This window comes from Ptychodera flava, chromosome 18 (assembly GCF_041260155.1).
Source record: "Ptychodera flava strain L36383 chromosome 18, AS_Pfla_20210202, whole genome shotgun sequence".
NCBI lineage: Eukaryota > Metazoa > Hemichordata > Enteropneusta > Ptychoderidae > Ptychodera > Ptychodera flava.
Window position 1 is genome coordinate 31,952,028 of NC_091945.1, and position 27,225 is coordinate 31,979,252.

At 39.5% G+C, this 27,225-nt stretch overlaps 1 protein-coding gene across 1 annotated transcript in view; it reads left to right on the forward strand.

Annotated features, from left to right (window-relative positions):
- Window positions 1-27,225, forward strand: part of LOC139117711 (uncharacterized) — a 38,349-nt gene that overhangs the window by 10,375 nt on the left and 749 nt on the right. Inside the window, exon 2 of the mRNA XM_070680953.1 lies at window positions 4,621-5,366. Within this exon, the coding sequence (XP_070537054.1) occupies window positions 4,621-5,366 (746 nt within the window). The remainder of the gene's footprint in view (window positions 1-4,620; window positions 5,367-27,225) is intronic.

The window sequence follows — 27,225 nt, forward strand, 5'->3', positions numbered from 1 at the left end:
GTGATACGAACCAATATGGCCGCCAGGCGGCCATTTTATTACGATGTTTTCATGTACAGAGCCATAACTCAGACATGTTTCAACTGATTTTATTCAAAGTTGGTACAAGGACATTGACCAATGTCATAGATATGCATGTCAATTTGTTTTGTGATACAATCCAATATGGCCGCCTGGCGGCCATTTTATTAAATTTTTTTCATGTACAGAGCCATTACTCAAGCATATCTCAACCGATTTCATTCAAAGTTGGTACAAGGATATTAACCAATGTCATACTGGTAGATATGCACGTCAATTGGTTTTGTGAAACGATCCAATATGGCTGCCATGCGCCATTTTGCTACGATTTTTTCATGTACAAAGCCATAACTCAGACATGTTTCAACCGATTGTATTCAAAGTTGGTATAAGGACATTGACCAATGTCATAGATATGCACGTCATTTTATTGTGTGAAACGATCCAATATGGCTGCCATGCGGCCAGTTTGCCACAATTTTTTCATGTACAAAGCCATAACTCAGACATGTTTCAACCAATTTTATTCAAAGTTGGTACAAGGACATTGACCAATGTCATAGATATGCACGTCATTTTATTTTGTGAAACGATCCAATATGGCTGCCATGCGGCCATTTTGCTACAATTTTTTCATGTACAAAGCCATAACTCAGACATGTTTCAACCAATTTTATTCAAAGTTGGTACAAGGGCACTGACCAATGTTATAGATATGAATGTCGATTTGTTTTGTGATACAATCCAATATGGCTGCCAGGCGGCCATTTTATTACAATTTTTTCTTGTACAGAGCCATAACTCAGGCATATCTCAACTGATTTTATTCAAACTTGGTACAACGACATTGCCCTATGTCATACATATGTACATCGATTTGTTTTGTGATACGATCCAATATGGCCGCTAGGCAGCCATTTTATTATGACGTTTTTATGTACAGAGCCATAATACTCAGACATGTATCAAGCAAATTTATTCAAAGTTGGTACAAGGAGATTGACTAATGTCATACATATGCATGTCAATTTTTATGTGATACGATCCAATGTGGCTGCCGTGCGTCCATTTTGTTACAATTTTTTCATGTACAGAACCATAATACTCAGGCATATCTCAACCGATTTTATTCAAAGTTGGTACAAGGACATTAACTTATGTCATACATATGTAGGTCAATTTGTTTCATGATATGATCCAATATGGCTGCATGGCAGCCATTTTGTTACAATTTTTTCATGTCCTTAGCCAAAACTTGGGCACGTCTCAACTAATTTTATTCACTAATTTTATTCAAACTTAGTACAAGCACATTGACCTATGTAATGCATATGCACATATGCACATTGATTTGTTTTGTGATACAACCCAATATGGCAACGTTGTGGCCATTTTTTCCCCGATTTTTTCATGTCCGGAACCATAACTCAGACATGTATCAAGCGAATTTATTCAAAGTTGGTACAAGGACATTGATTTATTTATACATATGTATGTGGATTGGTTTCACGAGATGGTCCAATATGGCCACATGGTAGCAATTTTGTTATGGTTGTTTCATGTCGAGAGCCATAACTCTGGCAAGTCTCAACTGATCTTATCCAAAGTTGGTACATGAACATTGACTTATGTCATACATATACGTGTTGATTTTTTAAACAGTAAGATCAAATATCGCTGCATGGTGGTGATTTTGTTACAATTTTCTAATGTACAGAGCCATAACTCAGACATATTTCCACCAGTATCATTCAAAGTTGGTACAAGGACATCGACCTATTTCATACACATGCTCGTCAATTTGTTTCACGTCATGTAGCACTAATATGTCAATATTGAAGTTTCGTAAGTAGGCTGATATGTCAAGAAATACTGCATCAAATTCATGAAACTTTGTACAGATGTTAAGCTCATATTGCTTTAACATTGAAAAAGACATTTATCAGTGTCATTTTAATTAATTTGTAATTGCATAAGTAATGAACTTTCCTAATTAGAGTAATATAGCCACAAATTAATACAACGTCAAATTTGATGAAACTTGACACAGATGTTGATCTCATAGTGTTGTAAATACTGCATCAAACTTTATGAAATATGGTACCAGTGATAATCTGTTAAGTGTTAGGATTGAATGCAAAAATGTTTTGCAAAATTCTGTTGATTAATTCCTAGTTGACTCATTTTATGAACTTTAGGATGGTTGCCTACATAGGTTTTATGTTTTCATCACCATAGAACTCATTCTTGGCCATTGAGCGCCAGCTGTATCAAAGTATTTTTATCACAAACCTAATAATGAAGAGGACTCTATCCTCTCTGAGGACCTGTAATCAAAGTACCCATTAACAAGTGGGGACTGTGTCATCAACGATGACTTGTTAATTGCATTTCAAACTAACCAGAAAATTTCCATGAAAGCTATTGTAGTCTTATTGTATTTAGAAGACCGTTTGTGTCAAATTATGCAAATTAGGCATTTATATTAAAATAATTAGCATACAAATTAGGTCAACCCACATATTTTTTTGCTATGGAATTGATAATTCTTGCAAAACCTTAACAATTTCATAAAGAAAGAATTTGTTTATATATTCATTTTGTCTGAAATAATGGAAACTGCGAATATATGCAAATTAGTTAATTTACATGATATTTATCGTTCAAGACATTAAGAAAATGACTTGTTGAACCTTACTAAATTGTGTTGCAATGAAAAAGTCACTTGAAGTCAGTTTACATGCCCAAAAATGTGAGTATACCAGTCATTTTGAAGGCGATATATAGCTAAATTGAATATATGCAAATTTACCCATTTTCCTATACTTTTAATATGTCATTAGTGAGACCTTTCTAAAGGCCATGGTGAAGAAATAATTCTGTTGCAATTAGTCTAGGTTAAACCTAAATTGACTGGACTATGGATGTGGCTGAGAAGTTTGTGCACTGGCATATCTGCTACACGAATAAAGTGCGCCGCGTACCAGAGTTCAAATCCAAACCGCGCGGGTAAATTTGACATATGGGTTTTGGTTATTTTTCAGCCTTGGGCGTCATCAAATTTTTTCGTCCGACAAAGTGGAGGGGTCATCTTTTTTCACGAAAAATGCAGGAGGGGGTCTATATTTTTTTGAACTCCGGCGACAGATTTTGCCCCCCCCCCGGCCGTAAAAACTGAACGTTCCCTAAGCCAAGTTCTTATATTGATTCATTTTAAATGGATCAGTGAACGTTTAGGATTTTATCAGTCTACAATGATTTGAGTTAATTGAAATCTGGCCAAGTCAATGACACCTGTCGACGAGCACACAAAATGATGTTCATGAGAGAATATGCAAATTGTGAAAGTGAAAATTTAGAAAATAAGCATGGTGACCCATTTTTTTCTTTTTTATTTGATTATCTCATATGCCAAACTTCAAAAATTCCTTATACTTTCGAGTGTCCTAGTCTTCCATATCATGTGTTGCTCTGTGGCAGATCTTGTGTATATTTCTCGGTCATGCGCGTCATTTGACCCAAACGTTTGTTCAACCACACCAGAGTCTGAGCTATTTCTGTCACTGCCGGTATGCAGTGACCTTGACAGAGCAGTAGCAGGGCAGCTGTATTAACTTCGATAATTTTGACAATGTTTTTATTCAGTTTATAAAACTGCGTTCTTGTTCAAATCCGCAAATCGTGGTTAGCTGTCCAGTATATATATTCAGCTTGCCAACGCAACCTGTGTATGTGTGCTGTGCCTTTGTAACATTGACAATTAAATGACCTTCAGTCTTGATTCTTATTCAATTACCACCATATTTATATTTTCAGCCTTGTTGATAAACTGACTATTGTGTGTTTCAGCATTCTGGGAGACAGCAAGAAACTGTATTGCATAGAAATATTGAAAAAATTGTCAACATTTGCACCTTCTGCCCCGCTACTAGGCCCACGAGTTTATGTTTTACGAAAAAATCAGACACGTTTAGATTTTACGAGGTAAAAGACATGAAATGTGACAAAATTGTTCGATATGTTGTTCAATTATTACTTACGTTAAAACAATTGGATGACAATATGTTATTCATTTTTCATTGAATTACCAAAGCTTGGAATCGGAAAATGTAAAACGTAAAAGGGAACCATAAAACTTTCAGGTCCCCAATAGGTAGAGTAAAACTTTCAAGTCCCCTTTACTATCCCAAAACATTCGAATCCCTGAATTCCTCCAGCCCCTGCCCCATCTGGCTTTTTTTGAACGCAGCCAGATATTTACTTTTTCTGTCACATGATCAGTTTTTGAAAATGGCGGGAATCTAAAATAATGTTAAAATGTTTGAATTTACATGCCACTTTCGAGACTTATGACAGTGTTATACACTTTTTCAGTCTTTAATGGGTTTTATTCAAAGAAAACTCTTTGAAAACAGAGGAGATTTTGTGATCGGTTTATTACACGTTTGTAGCTATTTGGGCTTTAAAGTATGATGACTGATACACCATGTTTGATAAATTCACGTCTGCGTACTATTGGGCTGATGTAATGTATTTTATTGTCATTTTTGTAAAGATGTATAGCGGAACTATTTTGTTCTCATGTAATTTGCTTTTCAGGTTTGACGACATTGAAACCATGAAGGCAGTTGTATGTTTCTTGTGCTTGGTACTTGTCTCCCATAGACATTACATGCTGACGTTGGCGTCTGCGAAACGCTTGAAATGCAATACCTATATGCCAACGTCTACTGGTGTGACTGAAAAAGCAAGGACTGCAGAGTGGTCGGCTTCAAATGCACCAAATACGAAATCGTCCAAGCGCGCCGATAGTAACAGAATCAGTGTGACTGAATCCATTATTTCTCAAACGTCTCTGACGCCTCAACGAAAATCGACAGAAATGTTTGCCTCTGACATAACAACATTTGGAAGATATACACAGAATGACAATAGCAAGCGGGAGTCGACACTAGCTACAAATACTAATGATAAAGTCCCCTACGATTTACGGATTGATCCAGAATCATTACAGTGCCTTTTTACTAATGGTGAAAGAATGGACTCTTGTAGGACAACAAACGGGCCAATCTGCAATGGTGATATCGCGGTCAAATTCAACGGCTGCGAGTATTTTATTTGTAGTTGTCAGCCCGCATGCCTAATGCGCAACAACTGTTGTCACGATTATGAAGAAAACTGTTTTATAGCTAGCAATAAAACCTTTCCAACAGTTGATGAAATACGGAATGCAGATGTAGAATATTGTATGGAGACAAGAAATACCATTGGTGTTATGGTTACATACATGTGCCCCGAAGACTGGATAGATGAGAAAATCAGACAACAGTGCGAAATTATCAGTGGTCAGTATACATTATGTTTATTTCAATTCCTTATCAAAGGCTCTGCGACAACGAGTTTTTGTGATAGATTCTGCATCATGCTATACTATATATCATGCGTTGTGTTATCTCGATATCTATTTTATATATGTGGTCACCTGTTTTTAAGTCAAAATTGGGAGCTCCCCATCTCATGTCGCCTATTCCATCGAAAATATTTTAGTGTTTCGCATATTAAGAAGTATGTTCTCCTGCTTGTCATTATACAGGTTCAATTACAAAGTGTGGTATTAAAAACTGCAAAACTTGTAGTATGCTCATCACTACAGAACAGTTCAGTAGTAGTTTTACAGAGAAGACCTATTCTACCAAATGTCTGGAACCTCTGAATTGCACTAGCAAAAACGTAATCTATGGAATTGAGTGTTCATTGTGTGGGCTCATTTATGTTGGTGAAACGGGATACAGCTTACGATCTAGAATGAACGGACATCGCAGTGGAGTGAATCGATCTTTGGATGTGCAACTTTATAAACATTTTAACCAGGACGATCACTCCACTTTGTCTATGCGTGTCTGTATTCTTGAAAAAATATACCATCCAACCAACAGCCCCACACTTAGTTCACCATTCCGTAGACAGAGAGAATACCACTGGATTAGACAGTTAGGTACCGCAATGCCTTATGGTTGTATGACAACATCAAAGATATAGGCAATCTCTCAAGCCCTGGTTGTTCAGAAGTGAATGTGATGGGCCTATTTGAGTCTTCTGTCCGTAGAAGACGTAGTCATGGACAGAGGCGTTACCATCGGCCTAAATTGGATACATCTACCTCAAACTGCCATGACACATTTCATGAACTGCTTCTTTTATTACAGAAGCCTTAAGGTCTCCATCACATTCGTACTTCATTATTTGCTCTTTCCATCAAGGACTTGAAAAGGTTGCATGCCTATGCATTGGGGTTGTCTTTGACAGATCCGAACAAACAATCGTACAGACTGGTCAGTATTATTGCTGATATTGCACTATACAGACTCGACAAGCCTGTTCGTGCTGGACCTATAACTGATGATCATCGTCATTTCATACATCTTCCATTTACTAACAAAGGAATCGATGCCATTAATATCAGCAATATACTTCACAACAAAAAGGTTACATCAACTATACCTGTATACTTTAAGAACCAGTCTGTACCTATTCTGTCATATCAATACACCAAGACAGTCTCCAATAAAATATTCAATTACAATAAGGCATTGCGGCACTTAAAAATTGATGAATTTCTTCAAACACCAGCATCCTGTGACTGCTCTACATCTCCCTTCAAATACACTCCAGTTGGCCATGTCATCACTGGTGATCTGAACTTGGTTGAACATCATCACCTTCGTAAGATATTATCTTGTGGACCCAAGTTCAGAGAACCTCGCAGAATCAACTGGAACCATAATTTTAAGATCGTTATGGACTCTGTTGAAGAATATGCCAGGAAATGGGCTAAAAGGGAGGATGTAGAGTTGGACACACTGTCAGAATGGGTCAAATCTGTGAGGAAAATAGTTCGTAGCCGTATTGGTAGACTAAGATCACATGTTTGCAGAAGACCCTATTCTGTATTTAAAGATCCTGATGCTGTTAATTGTTTGAATGATATCCATGACAAATATGTTGTCGTTCCTGCTGATAAAGCTGCCAATAACATTGTATTTGTCTGTAAGAAGTATTATTTTGAATGTCTTATAGACGAACTTGGTGTAACTAAGACCTCCACCAACTCCACTTACAGACAATCAATGTTCAGCAAATCTGAAATTTTGGCAAACCATAAGTCATTCATGGATAATTTTAATGTTGCAATAAAGGATGACCATAATAAGTTGCCTAGCTTATACTGGATACCAAAGCTCCACAAAACACCTTACAAAGCTAGGTTTATCGCAGGATCTTCAAATGTTCAACTACAGAGTTATCGAAGATACTGATTTCTGTTCTTTGTACTGTTAAACAGGGACTTCAAGCATACTGTGATGTTGTCTTTTCTCGAAGTGGTATAAATCAAATGTGGATATTAAAAAATTCGAAGGAACTCTTGGAAAATTTGAAATCAAGATCTGTTCCAAAAATAACATCTGTTAAAACTTTCCATTTTTCCACATTGTGTACCACAATACCACATAATAAATTGAAAGAACGCTTGAAAAACATCATCAACCAAGCATTTTTCTACAAAAACGGTTCACGCCGTTATAAATATGTGGTATTAGGGTATAATTCAACATATTTTGTTAAAAATACAACTAACGCTTAAGTGTTTTATACCGAGAAAGACATTATCAGTATGCTTGATTTCCTCATCGACAACATATTTGTAGAATTTGGAGGGCACATTTTCCAACAGTGTATTGGAATTCCTATGGGCACTAACTGTGCTCCCTTGCTTGCAGACTTATTTCTGTTCTCATATGAGGCAGAATTTATCCAGAACTTAATTAAACAGAAAAAGGTCTCTGTACCTCGAACTTTCAATCGAACATATAGATACATAGACGATGTTATTTCTATGAATAACTCTGAATTCAGTAGACATCTCGCTATGATTTATCCTCCAGAATTGGAGAGTAAAGACTCTAATGGTCACCTTTCTACTAGGCTATATGACAAGAGAGATGATTTTAACTTTAGTATCATCAATTTTCCACACCTCATAAGTAATATTCCACTCTCACCAGCTTATGGGGTATATATTTCCCAGCTTATTCGATATGCTAGAGCATGCAGTTCATATGGTGATTTTGTAGAGAGACATGGCCATCTCTCTTACAAACTGTTAAATCAAGGTTACACCAGAGCAAGACTTGTCTCTACATTCAAACGCTTTTTGGCAGGTATCGCAAGCTGGTAGATGAATACAATATCTCTCTTCGACAAATGATCACTGATGGCATCGGTGACATTGGGCCTTAGTTAGTGACCACTACCTATCTGACTTATAGATTGATATATGGCGGGTGCCACATGTGGGGCAGAATGCGCTTACTATTTTCGAAACACCTGACATCACTTCTTGGTCTTCTGGCCAGAGGTCCATATATCTTTCTTTCATGAATATGACTTTGTTTGTGTACCGTCTATTTACTGTCTGTTCTGTGCTGCTTTGTGTCTATGTTTACAACTATTGTCTTACGAATTCCGACCTACTGTCATTGGATTATGGATTGGTATGATTGCGATTATTTAACTGTTACTTTCGGCAATTTTACGTCTTACTCAACACTGGCCCAACAGTCGCTTGGCACTTTAAGCTTAGCATTATATCTCTATTGACCTGACAAAAGATGATGAAGCTTACTATGTACATTAAAGATACTATTACAAAAAATTATAAAAAGTGACTGAGCATTTTGACTTCATTCAATTCATAATTTTCATATTAAATGAACTTTCCAAATTAGGGATATATATCTGAATTGACTGGACTAAAGCTTAAACAACTTGCTATGTACATTGAAGATACTTCAATACAACATTATTAAAAGTTACTAACCATTTTTACTTCAGTCATTTCCGAATTTGCATATTTAATGAACTTTCCTAATTAGGGATATATATCTTGATTGAGTTGACCAAAGTTGACAAAATTTGCTATGCACATTGATGATACCAGGTTAAAACAAGATTGAAAGTCATGTCGCATTTTCAAGTCGGCTAATTTAAAGTCTGAATATCTTATGCTCTCTTATGAGCATTCACAGTTTGGCATATGTACCTTGAAGGACTTGACCAAAGGCAATTGCATTCGCCATATAAAGTGGTGATATTATGACAGCAGTCAAAGAAATTTAGTATTTTCATGTCGGCTAATTATATATTGTATACTTAGTGACCTTGAGAATTAATTTGTGGTAAATGTTGTATATGGTGTTGATCATAACACTTTAAATGAAGTTTCAAACATGTAGCAAAAATTTGAATTTTTACTCAACTGCAATATAATGAAATATGCGAGTATTTTCAGTTCATAGCTGGTTATGTAACCCGGCGGTTACTGTGAGTTTCTCGGTCGCCCTAACATCAACGCAAAGGAGTATGCCCCAGTTTATTCCCTCAATTTATTTTGCACTGGGAAAAGGTACATTAGCTGTAACTGTTGACTAATTTTTCACTACTCTATTTCAATGGATCAACTACAGAATTTTACTATAATCCGATCATCATGACCAATGGCCAGGTGTATGATTTGCCAACACAGCCTGTATATGTGAAATGACCATTGTTATTGTTAATAAATGTATTCTAGTCCGGACCTGAATACAAAAACTAAACCAATATTAACCATACTGGATCACGCAAGTAGGTTAAGGCTTGGGCGTCAAACGTTATCATGAATATGCATTAGGGCTCATGAATATTAATAAATAACACAGCCCACACATGAGATAACAACAGAAAATCTCTAAAATCATATCACAAACAAAGTTTAACTGGAACATCATCGAGCCAACGAAGTGAAAAAGGACACACTACTGTTCACAACAAAAGATAGCCCATAAGCACTGTGTGGAACTTTGAACACATAGAAAAGGCCGATCATCGCATACAAACGAAATCCATACATCAGCCATACTGAGGCCAAAGTCCACGGCATGAGGAAGGAGGTGACAAGTGTTAATGAACAGAGTCGGACACAAAACGATCCAAACATGAGTATTCTTGCTTCCCTGCAAGAAGAATGCAGAGATCAACAACATAGATACAATATAAAATTAAGGAAGAGATGTGCTTATGTCATGGAGGTACATTTGGTACCTCCATGTTTACATAAGCCACTAAGGAACGAACTGGTCAGGAAACGTTGGATCAAAAGATCACGGTTGTCTGAGACATACTTCCACGTCTCACCATGACTATAACAACCAATTTGTTAATTTTCTGACTAACAACCTTACCCGATACAGACAGAAAACACATTAAAGCACATACAAGACAAAAGGGAAGATGTGTGCAGTCACTTTCCAACTTAAAATTACAAATTGTTTCAGTAACAGGCGACGGGGTCATGACCTTTGAGATAGCTTGCGAGATGGCCCGATCGCGAACAAAGCGACCAGATTTCTTTCGAATTTCCAACTTGTGGATCGCATTTTTTCCCTGAAATTTTACCATCCCAAAACTTTGGCTTAAAATATCTTTACAGCAATACCTTAAACATGTATAATTTGTTAACGTTTCTTTAAAAATCACCCAAATTCAAGCAAGAATTGACTTTTCCTACATATCGTACGTATTTGGCGCAAATATGAGGGGATTAACTCAGGAATTTGTAAAGGATGTTGATCGATTGTACTGAATCCATTCTATTATCATATGCCAAAAAATATAGTTTAAATTGGTTTACAAGTTGGAATATGCCGATAAAGAATATACGCGACTTTGGCGCGAAAATGTCGATATAAAAATCACGTGACACCTTTTATGCAAATTTAAATGACATAAACTTAAAGAGCTATCAAAACTACGTACGTGTACCAAATTTCATCAAAATATGACAGGTAGTTTTTGGGAATGAAATTAAGCTCGAAATTCGGTCTGGACCCCTGCCTTAACTCACTTGCACAAACCATTATATGCATATAAGGTATATTGCGCAAACCATTATATGCATATAAGGTATATTTATGATCTAAATATTAGGAATTTCTCCATGGTTCAGGGATTCACACTAGAAACTGCTGATGATACACGGAAGCGAATAAAATAAAAAATGACCAAAGTTACAGTAAATGGATCTTAAAGCTTTATCACACAAAGCTTACTTGACGCCCGAAAAAGTAGTTACTTACTCAGCTAATTTGCTTCGTGTTTTGCAACATGCCTGGGCGATCTGCTGAATAGAACGCCATTTACCAAACCCTTGTGTAAACATCTGACATGGGCTGTGGCGATAGCGCTGAGCATGCTTGCGAAAACTGATACATTGATACATACTGGATCAAATCATTATTAGGAAAGTTCAGTGGAATCGGGAGTGGGAATAAAATATATATTAGTTAAAACCATGCCTGTTTTGTGAGATTATTCTTTATGTGTTTTTATTATTATGTTATACTTTTTATGTGCATATAAAAAACGACGCGCTAAATTATGACATCAAAAAATACACGACCAACGTCTGCCAATCCTTGGTTCTCCCTTGATATGAACCTGTAGGGAGCAGACCCTTTTGACCTTGAGGCAAGTCAGACAGCAAAGCGCGCGTTAATGGAAAATCGGAGCCAGTCGGTTTGATGTGACAATATCCTCTCGGTCAATCAGTATTTTTTCCAAAATGCCTAAGCCAATAAATAATGATACAAGGACGGAAATCGTACAACTTCATTTTGAAGCATAGGGGGTCGCCTACGTGTCCGTCCCGGGATGGATAGGTGTTTTGTTGTATTGCTAATAAAGGTTAATTCTACCAAACTTTGGTGTTTTGGTCTTGCACTTCCCTTGACAATCTTGCGTAAACGTTTTATAACAGCATGCTTCATCTATTATCTGACCAGTTTGATTGCCTAGTTCGCCAAGCAAGCAAGGGTAGTAATTTAGTCTATTATCTGATGAGTTTGAGTGCCTAATTTGCCAAAGTAAGCAAGGGTAAATTACTAATCTGTGGACTCTGTCACCAGATTATCACTGGATTAACTTTGACAAAGTCAACAACGAGCGCACCAGCAAGTTATAACTGTAGGAAGGGGAGAAACTCTTTAAGGTATCGTGACTGAGTGACTCTTTATATTCTCTATGCAATGTTTGCATTGACAATACATGTCGAGCTTGATGCAAAACGCGGATTCTAGAGCGGACCAATCACATTTGAGTTAAATGGACCAATCATGTGGAGAATTACTGGTGCCGATAATCATGGATAAACTATCCGTCAGTACGCGAAAGCAAATTGCAAGAGACCACGGAGACGTACCATGGACTTTACCCGATCTGCGCAAGGCTCTGCTCAAGGAAATAAACGCAATCCAAGCTGGTTTAACCGTCGATACCGACACTATGGGTGAAAGTACATCTCGACCCGCGTTCACGCTACCTTTCACACGAACTCCAAATTACACGTCCGTTCAAACCAAGGCCGTGTGCATATTGCAAAGGTACACATCGGTCTGGAGAATGTACTGTTGTCGTCGATCCCAAGAAACGAATGGAAATTGTAAAGCGTGAGAAATTATGCTTCAACTGCCTGTTCAAGCATTGTGTGAGCGAGTGCCTATTGAAATTCTCCTGCAGACATTGCCAAAGAAAACACCATTCTTCGCTACATGATCACAAAGCAAACCGCGACAACGTCACTTCAACAAGTCACTCTGGAAAACATGCTACTGCCGATACTTTGACCCCCTCCGGCAAAGGGGATAATACAGAGACTCAAGTTCAATTTGCCAAAGTGGAATGGGACCGGTTTTATTGAAAACTGCGATCATTCCCATTTCAGTGAACAATTGACCTACACATAATGCTACTGTGTTATTCAAGGTGCAAATCGATCGTTTGTGACCGAAGAATTCGCCAAGAAAATTCATGCGGACATTTCTACCACCGAGAATATATATCTTGCTTCATTTGGGGACAAGCTCACATGGTCCCGCACCTTACAGGAACATTCGATTTACACGAGCTGTCCGGAACGAAAACTGCGGTAAATGCGCTACTCATTCCAGAAATCTCTACCAAGATGAAGAGTTACATCAACTCTACGATACTGTCCTTGCCGTACTTACGCGGTCTACGATTGGCTCATCAACCAACAGGTGCCATATGTCATTCGATATTGACTTTCTCATTGGCGCCGACTACTATTGGGATTTCGTTGGTGACGAAATCATCAGAGGCAACGGTCCTACTGCGATGTCCTCAGCCTTTGGCTATTTGCTGTCAGGACCAACGCGACGTGGTAAAACAAATGATACCAATGTACTTACGGACACTTGCAAGGAAGAAGCCACCATTTCAAATTACTGGGACCTCGAAACGATTGGGGTCAAAGAAGAGTCGCATCGCACGGTTATCTTGGAAACCTGAACATGCTCCGCTACCTACGAACTTCAATGTTGCCAAATCTCGCACCCGTGCCATGATTCAACGTTTACCCTCCGACTTGGTAAACATATATGACCGCATCATCCAAGATCAGAAATCACATGACTTTATCGAGGAAGTCGTCGATGATGACAGTTCTGAAGGTCATTATCTTCCACACCGATCTGTGAAAAAGGACTCCGTCACCACACCTATTCGAGTTATTTATGACTGCAGTTGTAAACAATCGATGGATTCTCCCAGCCTCAATGACTGTCTACAAACTCGGCCACCGCTGTTGAATGACCTGACTTCAATATTACTACGATTTCGTGCAAATCCAATAGGACTTTGCAGCGATATTGAGAAAGCCTTTTACAAGTACGGCTGGAACCTGATGAGCGCAAGTACACAAAGTTTCTGTGGTTATCCGATGCCAACGATCCGGAGAGTGAGTTCAAGACTTATCAATTCAAATCTGTGCTCTTCGGAGCAGTGTGCTCACCGTTTATTCTCAACGCAGTGGTAAGGACGCATTTGGAGGAAAATGCTGATGCGACGCCAGCCTCATATGACCTTGAGAAGAACATTTACGTTGACAATGTAATTTCCGCATCTGACACAGAGACAGAAGCTGTAGAATACTACTATGACTCTAATCAGCTGATGGCTGAATTGTGGTTTCAATTTACGGGCATGGTCGTCTAACAGTCGCAAACTCTGTACACTTGCTTGCAGTGAAAACAAACTTGACCCCTCGCCTGAGGTGAACGTGCTAGGTTTACGCTGTGGTACCGATGGTGATACATTGTCATATAAGCATATTGACAGGCCATCTCCTAATCGCGTTGCTACGAAACGCGAAGTTGTCAGCACCGCTGCTTCGATGTATTATCCTCTTGGTTTGCTGTCACCAGTGCATATCAAAGCCAAGCTCTTCATACAAGAACTGTGGAAACGCAAATTACACTGGGATGAACCGCTCGACGATGAGACTACTACCGAGTGGGAGAACATGGCAGCCCGTCTGCGCATACAGGACTGTATCTGACTTTGCACGGATTGATTACCGTTTGAACAAACAGACAAACATTATTTCTGATGATTTATATTTGCTTTGTCCAAAAACTCTTGGATGACATTTTGAACACTTCTTCATTCACTTTAGAGTTGTTAAAGTTATTCAGTGTTTATTTCTGACTTTTTTACTTTTTCGCGGGGGAGAATATCGTGACCGAGATTCTCTGTGCAACGTGTGCATTGACAATACATGTCGAGCTTGATGCAAAACGCGGATCCTAGAGCGGACCAATCACAGTTGAGTTAAATGGACCAATCAGGTTACATTACGTATTCACTTTAGGACCAATCAGAGTGACGCTGTAATCTTTGCAGCAATTTTCTCATGTTGTTTGGGCTACAATTTTTCCCGCCTGATGGGCACTGTAGTTTCAGAGATTCGAGCAACTTTGGGGAGTTCAGAGTACCAGTTATGTTTGTCGCTTTTCTATGCAATATAACCTCAAGTGTTATACATGCTTTACTCCTACTGCCGGTGTGCGAGACTCGTGACTGCCATCAAAGAACCTGCTTCATCACTCGCCACAAAAGGCGTGTCCACAGAAACCTACTTTATAATAATCACTTCCAAATTTTACGAAAACCACAGTTTTCTGACATGTTCAAACGGGGACAGGCCCATTTTGACTTCGTCGGTTGCTTCTTTGAGCAGTAGAACGCTAATCGAAGCCATGTAGTCAGTGTCCCGATGTGGTCCGTCAGACCAGAAGCCGGAACTAGAAACCTTTGACCTTGAAATTGTTGAATTTAAGCTCACATGATCGTCACGGGTAAACAAATTACCTAAGACGCTTTGGGATCTGCGATTCGAGGGTCAAGCTCATCGATGTTTATAAACACGGACATGACAATCTATGTGCTTTTGACGACAGCCGGTCCGGTGTTTATAAACACAGACATGACAATCTATGTGCTTTTGACGACAGCGGGTCATCATTTCAGGGAAGCCGGAACTAGAAACCTTTGACCTTGAAATTGTTGAATTTAAGCTCACATGATCGTCACGGGTAAACAAATTACCTAAGATGCTTTGGGATCTGCGATTCAAGGGTCAAGCTCATCGGTGTTTATAAACACGGACATGACAATCTATGTGCTTTTGACGACAGCCGGTCATCGTTTCAGGGAAGAAACTCACCGCTTGTTGCATAAAAACTATTTTCATGCCTAATATCCTCATTCGTTTCAAGACGAGATGTTTTGTAAAACTGCAAAGACACATTGGAAGCACAGTAATACTCAACCAGGTTGATCTATACGTTGGGGAGATATTGATGTCACAGTCTTGTCGAACGAAAACGGGGATGTTTAGGCCATAGCAAAGACGATAAATCAGTCAGTTGAATAAAACGAATTTTTTTGGACATCATATCTTTTTTATGTCAGTTTTTGAACCCGCGTGAAACCCTGCGTAACAATATAATAACTATCTATAAACAAAACCTTTTGGACATATCTTTTTATGTCAACGTTGGTGTTTTGCGCCTCCGTCAGACTCAGTGGCTATGTCTTTGCTTTGCACGTCAGCTTTCCCGAAAATGTGTTCTTGATAATGTGTAAAATTACTTGACAGTGAAGGATGTAACATTACAGTGAAGGATGTAAACCTTCGAAGTTACTGATACACCTGTCGTTTTGATATGCGCAACACTAAACGATAAGTGAGTATGTCTTTTGGAACATCCTAAGAGCCTGAGTGTGACCCTTGTTTGATGCCTTAGGTAGTTGAGTACAAGGATTGATAAATTAATGTGTCAACATATACACAGATTCACGCTACTGAACTATCATGTTCTTGATAGTTCACTGAACTTTATGGCCGAGAGGGCTAAAGTCTTAGACCCAAGGAAGCATGAGTAGTACGCAGTACATTGAATGCTTTCTGAGAAAGAAAAGCAGGTTTCCTTAGCTACCAGGCAAAATCTGTTTTTGACTAATGTTCCCGTCCTGTTTCCGAGAGTAACTTTCGAGCTGTGTAGCTAGTAATGTTGAAGTCAAGATATCCGAATCGTTCATGTTCGAAATGCTTTTTGATTTGCAGAGAGAACACTTGACTCTTCTTGTTTTTGTGTTAAATCAGCACATTGGGTCAATTCAAGCCCTGGCGAAATGTCAACTGTGGTGTACCATGGTCAACAAGGTATTTGATGGTTTTTGATGATTGACCATGAACTACCATGGTTGGCTATGATATGAGACCACAGTAGGCATTCCAATACTATGGTCTACCACAGTTAACCACGGTCTATCATGGCTGACCTGTTTATGGATATCAGCTACCATGGTTGACCATGGTATTTGATGACTGATTGTATTTATGACTATGGTTACCGGTGGTCAACTATGGTTGACCATGATATTTGATGACTCACGGTAGTTTAATATCCCGGGATTGATGCCCAATTTTCTCGATGATCATATTGATAATAGGCTGTATGTATATACACTCCTATATTAACATAGTTGAGTCTCTTGACATCATTCACAGTTGTTAGAGAGAATTAATGTCGTTGCAGGGAAGCTTAGACCAATTTGCTGTATTCTTGTTCATGTCAGAAGACTGTGGACAAATATCGAGCCAAATTTCTTGGAATTATTGACATGGAGGGCATGAAAGCACTGCTGCAATGGCAGGAAGTTCAGACTATCTCAGTCTCTCTCAATGTTTGCCTCGAAACATGATATCAACATAGGCAAGGTCATAGGTCCATTGTCATTGGACCTTTGACCCTTTACCATGATGTCACATGTCATAAAGCAATGCATTTGATTGGCTCATTTGAAGCAGCCATCTTCAAAATTCACTTCAAATGGATTGTCTGTTCAGTGAACAACTGGAAGTGTCGCTGTGTTTTTAACATCGATTTTGGGAGAAATTTTGGATTTTTTTGCTCATCGAACATTCAGGGAAACACTCAGAAGATGTTGGAGGATGATCTTTGATAGAATCTGAAGGGCTTGGCTGTTATTGCAGTGGACACTATAATGGAGGCTAAGTTTGCTGATCCTTAAGCGAGTCTGTCAAGTTATAATGACACCAGTCAGGGATCACTGGTGTTTTGCAGAGTTTTGGTGAGGTTTATACCAAGATTTTTTCCGTTCTGACAATTTTCCACCCAAGGTTTTGTTTCAAAAACCATCAAATACCATTGGTCGGTGATCATGCTTGACCAAGGTTAATAAAATGGTCATTCACGTTTGATGCCCATGGTCAACCATGGTTAACCATGGTTAACTACCTTGGTTTACTGTGGTTGACCATGGTTGGTGACCATGGACAACCATGGTAATTTGTGCCATTTAACAAACATGGTCGACCATGAACTACCAAGGTTGACCATGGTCATATGACCATGAACTAACATGGTAGTCCATGTTAGTCCACCGACACTTTCGCCGAGGTGAAAAATTCAAAGCATAATACCGGGGAGTATACATCTGCAGCCAAGGTCGCAGTCACCAACAGACAACCCTGCTTGTATTGTAGAGCTCACAACCGGTCGTATGTAAAACATGTCTTGTTTTGTTATTAAAAAATTGACTGATACGAAAGTGTACGTATTGCAAGAACGCAGTTGATAAACTGAACAAGTTGAAGGCGAGCGCAAACGTCGAGTTAATAAAGCATTTTCCGTTCTTGTTCTTGACTTACACTGAATTGTTCAGTATACCCATGAAGTCTGATTCAGTTTGATGCAGTTTTAGGCATGTCGAAAAACGTGTTTTTTGCCGAGCCAAATGGAGAGTATAAACACACCTCCTATATGTTAGGAAGGTGTGTTGAACACATACCACGCATTCCTGGGAAGTCCTCCTTCCGACCTGTTCGTTTACAAATGAATATTCAAGTTTGTTTTGCCTCCTGATTGTTTCTGAATAAATGAATATAAAGTGTCCACTAGTTTTACGGACCACATCTGGACACAGCTTTTGAGAGTTTCTCCCCTTCCTTCTGTTATACCTTGCTGGTACGTTCGTTGTTGACTTTGTCAAAGTTAATCTGGTGATAATCTGGTGACAGCGTCCACAGATTAGTAATTTACCCTTGCTTACTTTGGCAAGTTAGGCACTCAAACTCATCAGATAATAGACTAAATTACTACCCTTGCTTGCTTTGGCGAATTAGGCAATCAAACTAGTAAGATTATACAGATGCAACACAGTGACAAAACTTCGCTTAAAATTATCAAAGGACAAATACGAAAAAAGAAATCGTTACAAAACCAGTGCTAACATAAAACAAAGACACCAAGGCTGCAAAGAAAGGTTGGTGGTATAAATCTTTATTGACAATGTATATCATGGTCAAACACATTAAAATAAATTAAACCATATAGCAAGAAGAACCTTGTCCTGAGACCAAGACACCCCTACCCCTATCCCTACTCCTTGGGACGGACTTGTGTGCAAGTCCCTATATTTGAAGGAAGGAGTCAGCGAAATATTGCTGCCAAGCTGCACATCCCACTGATAAAAAGTAAGAGACGTTATTTCTCGTTTTCGCAATACCCAAAGAGACATCACAGACCAACACGTACCAAAAGCGTGCAAGAAACAGTAGGTTCAATGAATATGTGAAAATGAACAAGCCGTCAATCCACGCCTCAGAAATACGGAGAGGACTGCTCCCCCAAAACATCTGCACAGCTGAAAACCTTCCATCCAAGAGAACAATATACAAAATACTTGGCGACAATTTGAAATTCACTTGCAAAAAAATAACGCCTTTTCCAGCCGAACAGACAATGGAAAGAAACATGAGATGCGCCATGGAGTACATCGACGTCGTTTCACAACTAGATCCGCTAACTTTTAATATTTCCTAATATTGATATTGATGACACAATGGTATTTCATTTTAGTGAGAGACTTTTTACATATGATGTAAGCATTTTGATAGCTGTGTCACACCTCTTGCAGACTCCAACATCACTTGGCTTTCTCTCAGAATTTCTTCTTGCAGCCAGCTTTCTCGCAGAAAGTTGATGACTGTACTCTTCTCTGTTTCTCATACCAGGTAACTCTATTCTCATTCTAGTCCTTTGGACCACAGGGTAGCAAGGCATCCAAAGTGGTTCGCACCCCCACTAATTCACTGTTCAGTATGAACACTGGTGCTTCTGCATTTAACATGTGATCAACAACATATCAGGCATTTCTGTAGCCATAATACTGGGGTTTCTGTCGATTTCTAGTTGGATACTGCCGTTCTGTCACTGTGTCATCTGCTACTTCCGCTCCAACCTTCACGCTAGGAAAATCAGTAACATCTTTACCCCGTTGACTTGATTCCGATGCCTGACTGGTAATTTTCATCATACCCTCTTCACAATGCACGGAACTCACTGAATCACTCTGAGCAGTTGCAATCACAGTTGGATAGCTGATTTGGGTGTCTGGCATATCCCTAGACTTAGCACTCTTGTCGTCGTCAGTACCACATGACATTGCAGCTGTGTCGTCTGGCTGAATGTCTGTTCCTGCCATTGCAATATTGTCCTCGGGTGGAGTGGATAGCGACACATTACTGTTAAGGTTTTTGTCTGACGATGCTCCATCCATCTGTGTTGACTGGTTCTGTTGCTGATCGTGAGGAGGACTGATGCCTTCTGTATTACAATCAAAATGTGACTCTTGTTCGGGTTGATAGGCTTCTTGCATCTGTACTTCTGTGGGATCTTGTTGGACTACTTCATCATACTCTAATTCTCTGAACCCATTTTCCATCACTGGAAGAACTTTCACTTTCTGCGTCGCTCGGTTCTGCAGCTGCTCTATTTGTATGTCTAGTCGGAGTTTGTATGCGGGTATTTGGCCAAGAGGGTTGTCTCCTTGGTATGCGCATAGGGCGGCCTGGAGGAATTGCTGGTGGTGCGTAGCATGGCATCAGTAAATTACAATGGACTGTCTTATGCTTCCCTCAAACTCTGGCTTCTGTACATAGACCGGGATGTTAGGGTTCACCCTTTTTACGACTAGATAAGGACTGTGTTCCAATTTGTCAGCAAGCTTCTGTTTGCCTCTGATAGACACATTGCGCACCAACACACGATCGCCTGGTTCCAATTCAGCTTCTTTTGCCTTCTTGTTGTACAGGTACTTATTCTTCTGTGCCATTCTGCTACCTGCTATCCTGTACACCATTTGCAAGTCTTTTCGCAATTTCTCCATGTACTGGTCATATGTTCCCTCTGCTTCATCAGTAGGCTGTAACCCAAGGTATAAATTGATCGGCAATTTCGGGTGTTGTCCATGCATCAAATGCCAGGGGGAATAACCTGTGACCTCATGCGTTGTGCAGTTGTATGCATGAGTCAGCGTCTTGACTTTTTGAGCCCAATCTGTTTCTGTTCTGGCTGCAATGTACCTATCATGCCTAGTAAAATCTGATTGAAGCGTTCGACGATTCCCGCACTTTGCAGGTGGTATGGGGATGAATGCAACTTCTTCACGCCCAACAAAGTACAAAGCTGAACAATCAACAGGCTTTCAAAATTCCTCCCTTGATCGGAGTGGATCATGGTAGGGATGCCAACTTCATGCAAGAATGTGTCCATCAAGATCTTTGCAGTTGTCTTGGCAGTTTGATTTCTAGTCGGCACTGCTATGGCATATTTAGTAAAAAGGTCTGTCATGACCAAGAGATCCTGATATCCTCCTTTTGATCGCTTAGGGAAGAGGAAGTCAATGCACAGTAACTCTAAGGGCATTGTTGTCAATATCGGCACCAAGGGAGCAACTACACGACCTCCAGCTGCAATCTTCCAGCGTGTGCACCTCTCACATTGATGGATTCTGTTGATGATGTCATCTGTCATAACCGGCCAGTAGAATCTTGACCGTATTAGTTCTATACTACGCTCCTGGCCTAGATGACCCATCTCATCGTGTAATGCATCAATGGCAGTCTCTCTATGGCTGAGTGGTAAGTATAGTTGGTATACTGTCCTACCGCTCTTTTCTGTTCTTTGCCTGTACAGCACACCATTACATAACCGATACTTCTTACATTCTCCCAATGCTGCAGATACTTGGTGTGTCTCTGACGCATGTTTCTGACGGTCAGGTGGTTCACCTTTTTGGACATAGTTGTATATCCCGCCAATCGTCGAATCTGCCAGTTGTAGATCCTTCCACTCAGCACGACTAAATGGTGGGTAATGTCGTAGTACCTTCTGACACCATGTCAGCCAACGTCTGGACATTACATCTTGGAATTTTGCCAATGATTTCCATGGCTGGTACCATGGGGACAAGTTTACTTTAAAGAATTGTCATGACCATCTGGCTGCTCATTACTGTTGTTTCTTCAGGGGTTGAAGGGACCCAATCAAGCCAGTGAGGACGTCCTTCTGCATCTATTGAATATCCCGACTGCAGTTTCCTAGAAAGTGCATCTGCGTCTTCATTGAGTACTCCACTCCGGTATTCAATCCGAAAGTCATAATCTGCCAACCTTGCCATCCAACGATGTCCGGTAGCATCTAGCTTGGCACTGGTGGTAACGTACACTAGGGGATTGTTGTCAGTAAATACCAGGAAATGGCGGCCTAGCAGCTTGTCAGAGAACTTATCCGTCACAGCCCACTTTTGGCTAAAAACTCCAGCTTGTGGGCTGGATATTTCCTCTCACTTTTGAAAGCCCACAACTGGCATATGCCACCTCTCTCTTTACATTTCCTTCGTGTACCTGGTATAGTGCTGCTCCAAGCCTGAGTAGGCTCGCGTCAGTGTGCAGCTTGAAAGGCAGTGAATAATCAGGATATGCGAGGATGGATGGGTTTGTGAGATGCTCAACTAAGTGTCAAATGCCACTTGACACTCTCTGTCCACACAAATTCTGGTGGCTTCTGTCGTACCATCTTTCCGCCCTTTGTCCTGTGCTTTACGTAGAGTCCTGTGGTGAAGTCATTCAGAGGCTTCACGACTTTGGAGAAAACTTTTACGAATCTGCGGTAATAGCCACACACTCCAAGAAAAACTTTGACTTCTTTAGCACTGCAGGGTACAGGCCAGGTTTTAATCGTTTCAGTCTGCGCTGGATCGGTCTTCAACCCCTCATGCGACACAATGTGTCCCAAGAAGCTGACCTCTTGCCGGAAAAACTGGCACTTAGAAGCCTTCACTTTCAACCCGTGCTTCTTTAACCGTTTGAGTACCTCATTAAGACGCTGGCAGTGCTCCTCAAACGTTGAAGCAAATATCACAATATCGTCAAGGTAGACTATACACGTACGGTTAACCAAGTCTCCGAGGCACTTCTCCATTGCACGTTGAAAGCTGCTAGCGCTGTTACACAGCCCCATGGGTAAACGGAGACACTCGTAATGCCCAACCAGAGTCACAAAGGCTGTTTTCCCGATATCATCTTCGTGCCTCAGTAGTTGCGAGTAGACACTCGTAATGCCCAACCAGAGTTACAAAGGCTGTTTTCCCGAGATCATCTTTGTGCATCAGTAGTTGCCAGTAGGAGGACTTGAGGTACACAGTGGAAAACCAATCGGCTACCTTCAAGCATTCCGTACTTTCTTCGATCCTTGGAAGTGCATAGGCGTCCCAGATTGTCTTGCTGTTTAGGCGTCTATAGTCAATACACAGCCGGGTTGTCCCATCTCTCTTTCCAACCAAGACAATCAGCGCTGCGTACGGTTAGTTGGACTCCCTTATGACGCCACAATCCATCATGTCCTGTTTCAACCGACGAAGCTCCGCGTACTTTGCTGGCAGCAGTTGACAATGCCTTTCTCGCGTAGGTATGTTGTCCGTAAGTCTGATGCAATGTTTCACTAGGTCACATTTCTCAAGGTCTGTATCACCGGTACAAAATGTGCTCAAGTTCTGACGAAAGAAATCACGCACCACTCCAAGATGTTCTTAGGACAACCATGTTGGATCTAGGTCAAATTTAACATCATTTATAGTAGTGCCTTTAATGTCATCACATGAGTCGCTGTTGGTATCAGCCTATATACTGTTTACAGTTGCATCCAGTCTACTCATAGGGACACTTTCTACATTCGTTACTGCATTGATTTCAGCGATAACACTGCCTTGTCTGATTGTTATGTTGTGGTTGTTACCATTGTATAATCTGATAGGAACTGTAGACTGATCCACTTGGCAATGCATCACTGTAACAACTGGACTAGCCGTTGCTGCACAGCTGGGTGACACTGCTGCTTCAACGCTGATTATATATTCATCATTCCCAGTTGCGCCTTACAATCTGCTTGTCACGATGACACTATCTTCAGGGTGGATCGTAGCTGGTTTCTTCAGAAGGGCACGAGCTGACCCAACATTGCCATCCTTGCCAGCAAAACAGTATCTAGACTGGATTCTGTCAAATGCTCATCTTCCTGGGACAGATATCTTGTCAACTTTATTGTGATTTGATTTTTTGATGACTGCCACAGCTCACATACATGATTTTAACACATTCGTGCCCAGTGGTATAGGTATCTGGTCTCCATATTCAGTGTCAGGGACAACTATCACCCGGGCGTCCATCGTCTCTTCTACACCATATATCGCTGACGGTAGTCTTACCTGTACTTCCAGGATCCCCAACACTAGAACAGCTTGGTCATCGGCTCTAAGTATACGCAAATCATCAGCTGACGCTTCCAATTGGCAGTCCGAAAAGTGTTTATCATAAAACAATTTGCTCAAAGAAGTAACTTGCAAACCTGTGTCCATATGACAGCGAGCGTCATGGCCATCCACTGCAATCGTGTCTTAGTATGCTGGCCCAACCATCCTGCGGTGTATATCTGTCTGCATCATCCAAAGGGTTTGGCCAGTTGTGTCTACATCCGGTGGTGTTGTGCTGTCATCTCTGGCCGAACATTTTTGGTTTGACTCCTGTCAGACTTACGGGCCTTGTTATAGACCCGCAAGATGCCAACGATGTTTGTTTAGAGTTGTCTTTTGTATTTTGTGTGCAGTCCCTGAAGAAGTATCCTTCCGCGCGGGCAGAGACCTTCCTGACCGCTTGCCGTGGGGAAAGCTAGGCATGCTGAAACGATGTTGCAATTTTGCAAAGCGTTACCATGCACCAAAAAGGCATGCGTACATATTCAAATAGTAGAAATGGCATTCAATTTCTGGGCTTTACTCTCACAAACAGAACGTCCAAAAACAGCAATTATTCGGTAATAAAATCAATGTACTCAAATTAGAGTCATGCCCGTGTTCCTTTTAATAGTCGAGCCTGCAAATGAAATTGTTACGGATTTTTTCTATAAACTAAACCTTCGATATATGAAGATCAATTGTGACCCATATTGCAACTCTAAGTATCATATTGGAAACTAAATTATAGGAAGACCAGATATGAACTGAATGTGCTCACGTGTTTATATCTTGTGAACGGACTAAAAAATTTTAGAATTTACTCAACAGAACAACTTGACATGTTAATGTGACAAAATTACAAACTTCGTTATCAAGCATTAAAATTGACTGCTGATGACTCGACATGTATTGACATTTATCAGAAACTACTGGACGCATGAAATAATACAGTATGACATGAATTACTGCATACTTTTTGACTGTTATGAAATTGTGTAAAACAATTGTACCTTTGACCTCTCTCAAACGACGACGAGCAAGGAGATGTTACGCAACAATTGCAGACCTCAGGATAATCACTAACCAAAACATAAGAACAAAGACAGACATTGTATATTCTGACAGCAGTTCAATTGAGCATACGACGCGGAGTGGAAGACAGACTACTGATAAGACTAGACGTGTATACGGTCTACTGCCAGAGTAACTATCTCTGACGAGGACTTATTGTATTATGTTTTTCAATATTCCTGTCAATACACCCAATTAATACCAATATAACGGACACCCGTGTGAGGCGTGTAATAAGAACAATCAGATATCTGTTATATCATTATATGTAGCAGGTTTCATCAACTTTCGCACAGTACTCTCAGAGTTAAATCACTAATTACAAAACTTTATCCAATATGTAAATGAGCGAATTGTTACTTGACACGCCCAATGCTTCTAAGTACAATTAAATATTTATCAGATCAATATCTGAAGCGAGTTTCATCAATGTAATGCTTTAATTTTGGAGTAATATCACTAATTGCAAAGTTCGTTAAATATACAAATGAACCCTTAATTAACCCCACACAACTAAATGATTTCATAACATTTTGTGCAGTTATTTCCGAGTTATATGAATTATTTCAAAACTTCATAAAATATGCAAATGAGCTATTTGTTAACTTGACACTGCCAAATGCTTGTCAGTACAATTAGATATTTATCAGATCAATATCTGTACCAGATTTCACTGACTTGGGTGCCGTAATTTCAGAGTTATATACCTAATTACAAAGTTCATTGAATATGCACATGAACCCTTAATTAACTTGACACTACTAAGTGCTTTACACCACAGATAGATATCAGTCAGATCAGTATCTGCAGCAGAATTCATCAAATTTGGTGCAGTTATATCGGAGTTATATGACTAATTACAAAACTTCATAAATATGCAAATGCGCTATTTGACACTGCCCAATGCTTCCTAGTATAATTAGATATATATCAGATCAATATTTGTTGCACATATCATCAAGTTTGGTGCAGGAATTTCAGAGTTATGTCACTAATAACAAAAGTTCATTGAATATGCAAATGAGCAGATAATTGACATAACACTCACAATATCCTTATAATGTTCTGAGATTGCCATATTTGAAAAGTTTCATGAAATTTTGTGCAGTATTTCCTGATATATGTCTACACTGTCATTACCGTCTCCCTAGGAAAACCATTGTACGGAAAAAATGATATTGCTTAACTTCATTAATATGCAAGCCACACCAACCAAAATCTAATTAGTTCTTTCAAGTAGCATATTGTACCTATGTACCAAATTGACTTGAATCTGTTTAGGCGTTTTTGAATTATAGTGTAAACAGACAGACAGACACATACACACACACACACACACACACACACACACACACACACACACACACACACACACACACGGACAGACATACGGACAGACAGACAGACATCGATATGACATTAGCCCACATGTGAACACGTGAGGTAAAAAACCGAAAATTTTGTTATGCATTATCTACTCTCGTTTTGAAATGGCAGGAGTTAGAAGATTGCTTTTGAAAAGAAACTTTTTAAAATCATAACAAGCAAACTGAAATTACTCTAACTCAAAATGTGAAAACTTCATTGCAAAAAAACTATCATTTTGTTATATGGTATTTAAAAAACATAACGTTTAAATTTCACCTAATTTGACCGAGCAAGAGTATAGTTCAATTATTTTTCAATGGTGAACACAGGATAAAAAAGGGTGATTTGCTTTAATCTGCATAAATTTACAATTTTTTCTCACTCATCTTACAACTGCTTGTAATACTAAACGGTGACCTTACCAATATTTTGATCTTGGGTTTACAAATGAGGAAAATTGAACAGCTCTTTTCGAAAAACGAGATTTTGATCAAAATACAATGTGTTGCGTGCAACGCCACCTTAAACAAGCAGTGCTTTACCAATTGTGATCTATGGTAATTTGAATATTAAATGAACTCTTCAAAATGAGTGATGACTGGAGGCACTTGACAAACTTTTATGAAAGTAGTGATATGTAAATTGATGATAAAGTTAAACAATAGTTGTGCAAGCGACTTTGCATTTTTTTCTTCAGCTAATTTTTAA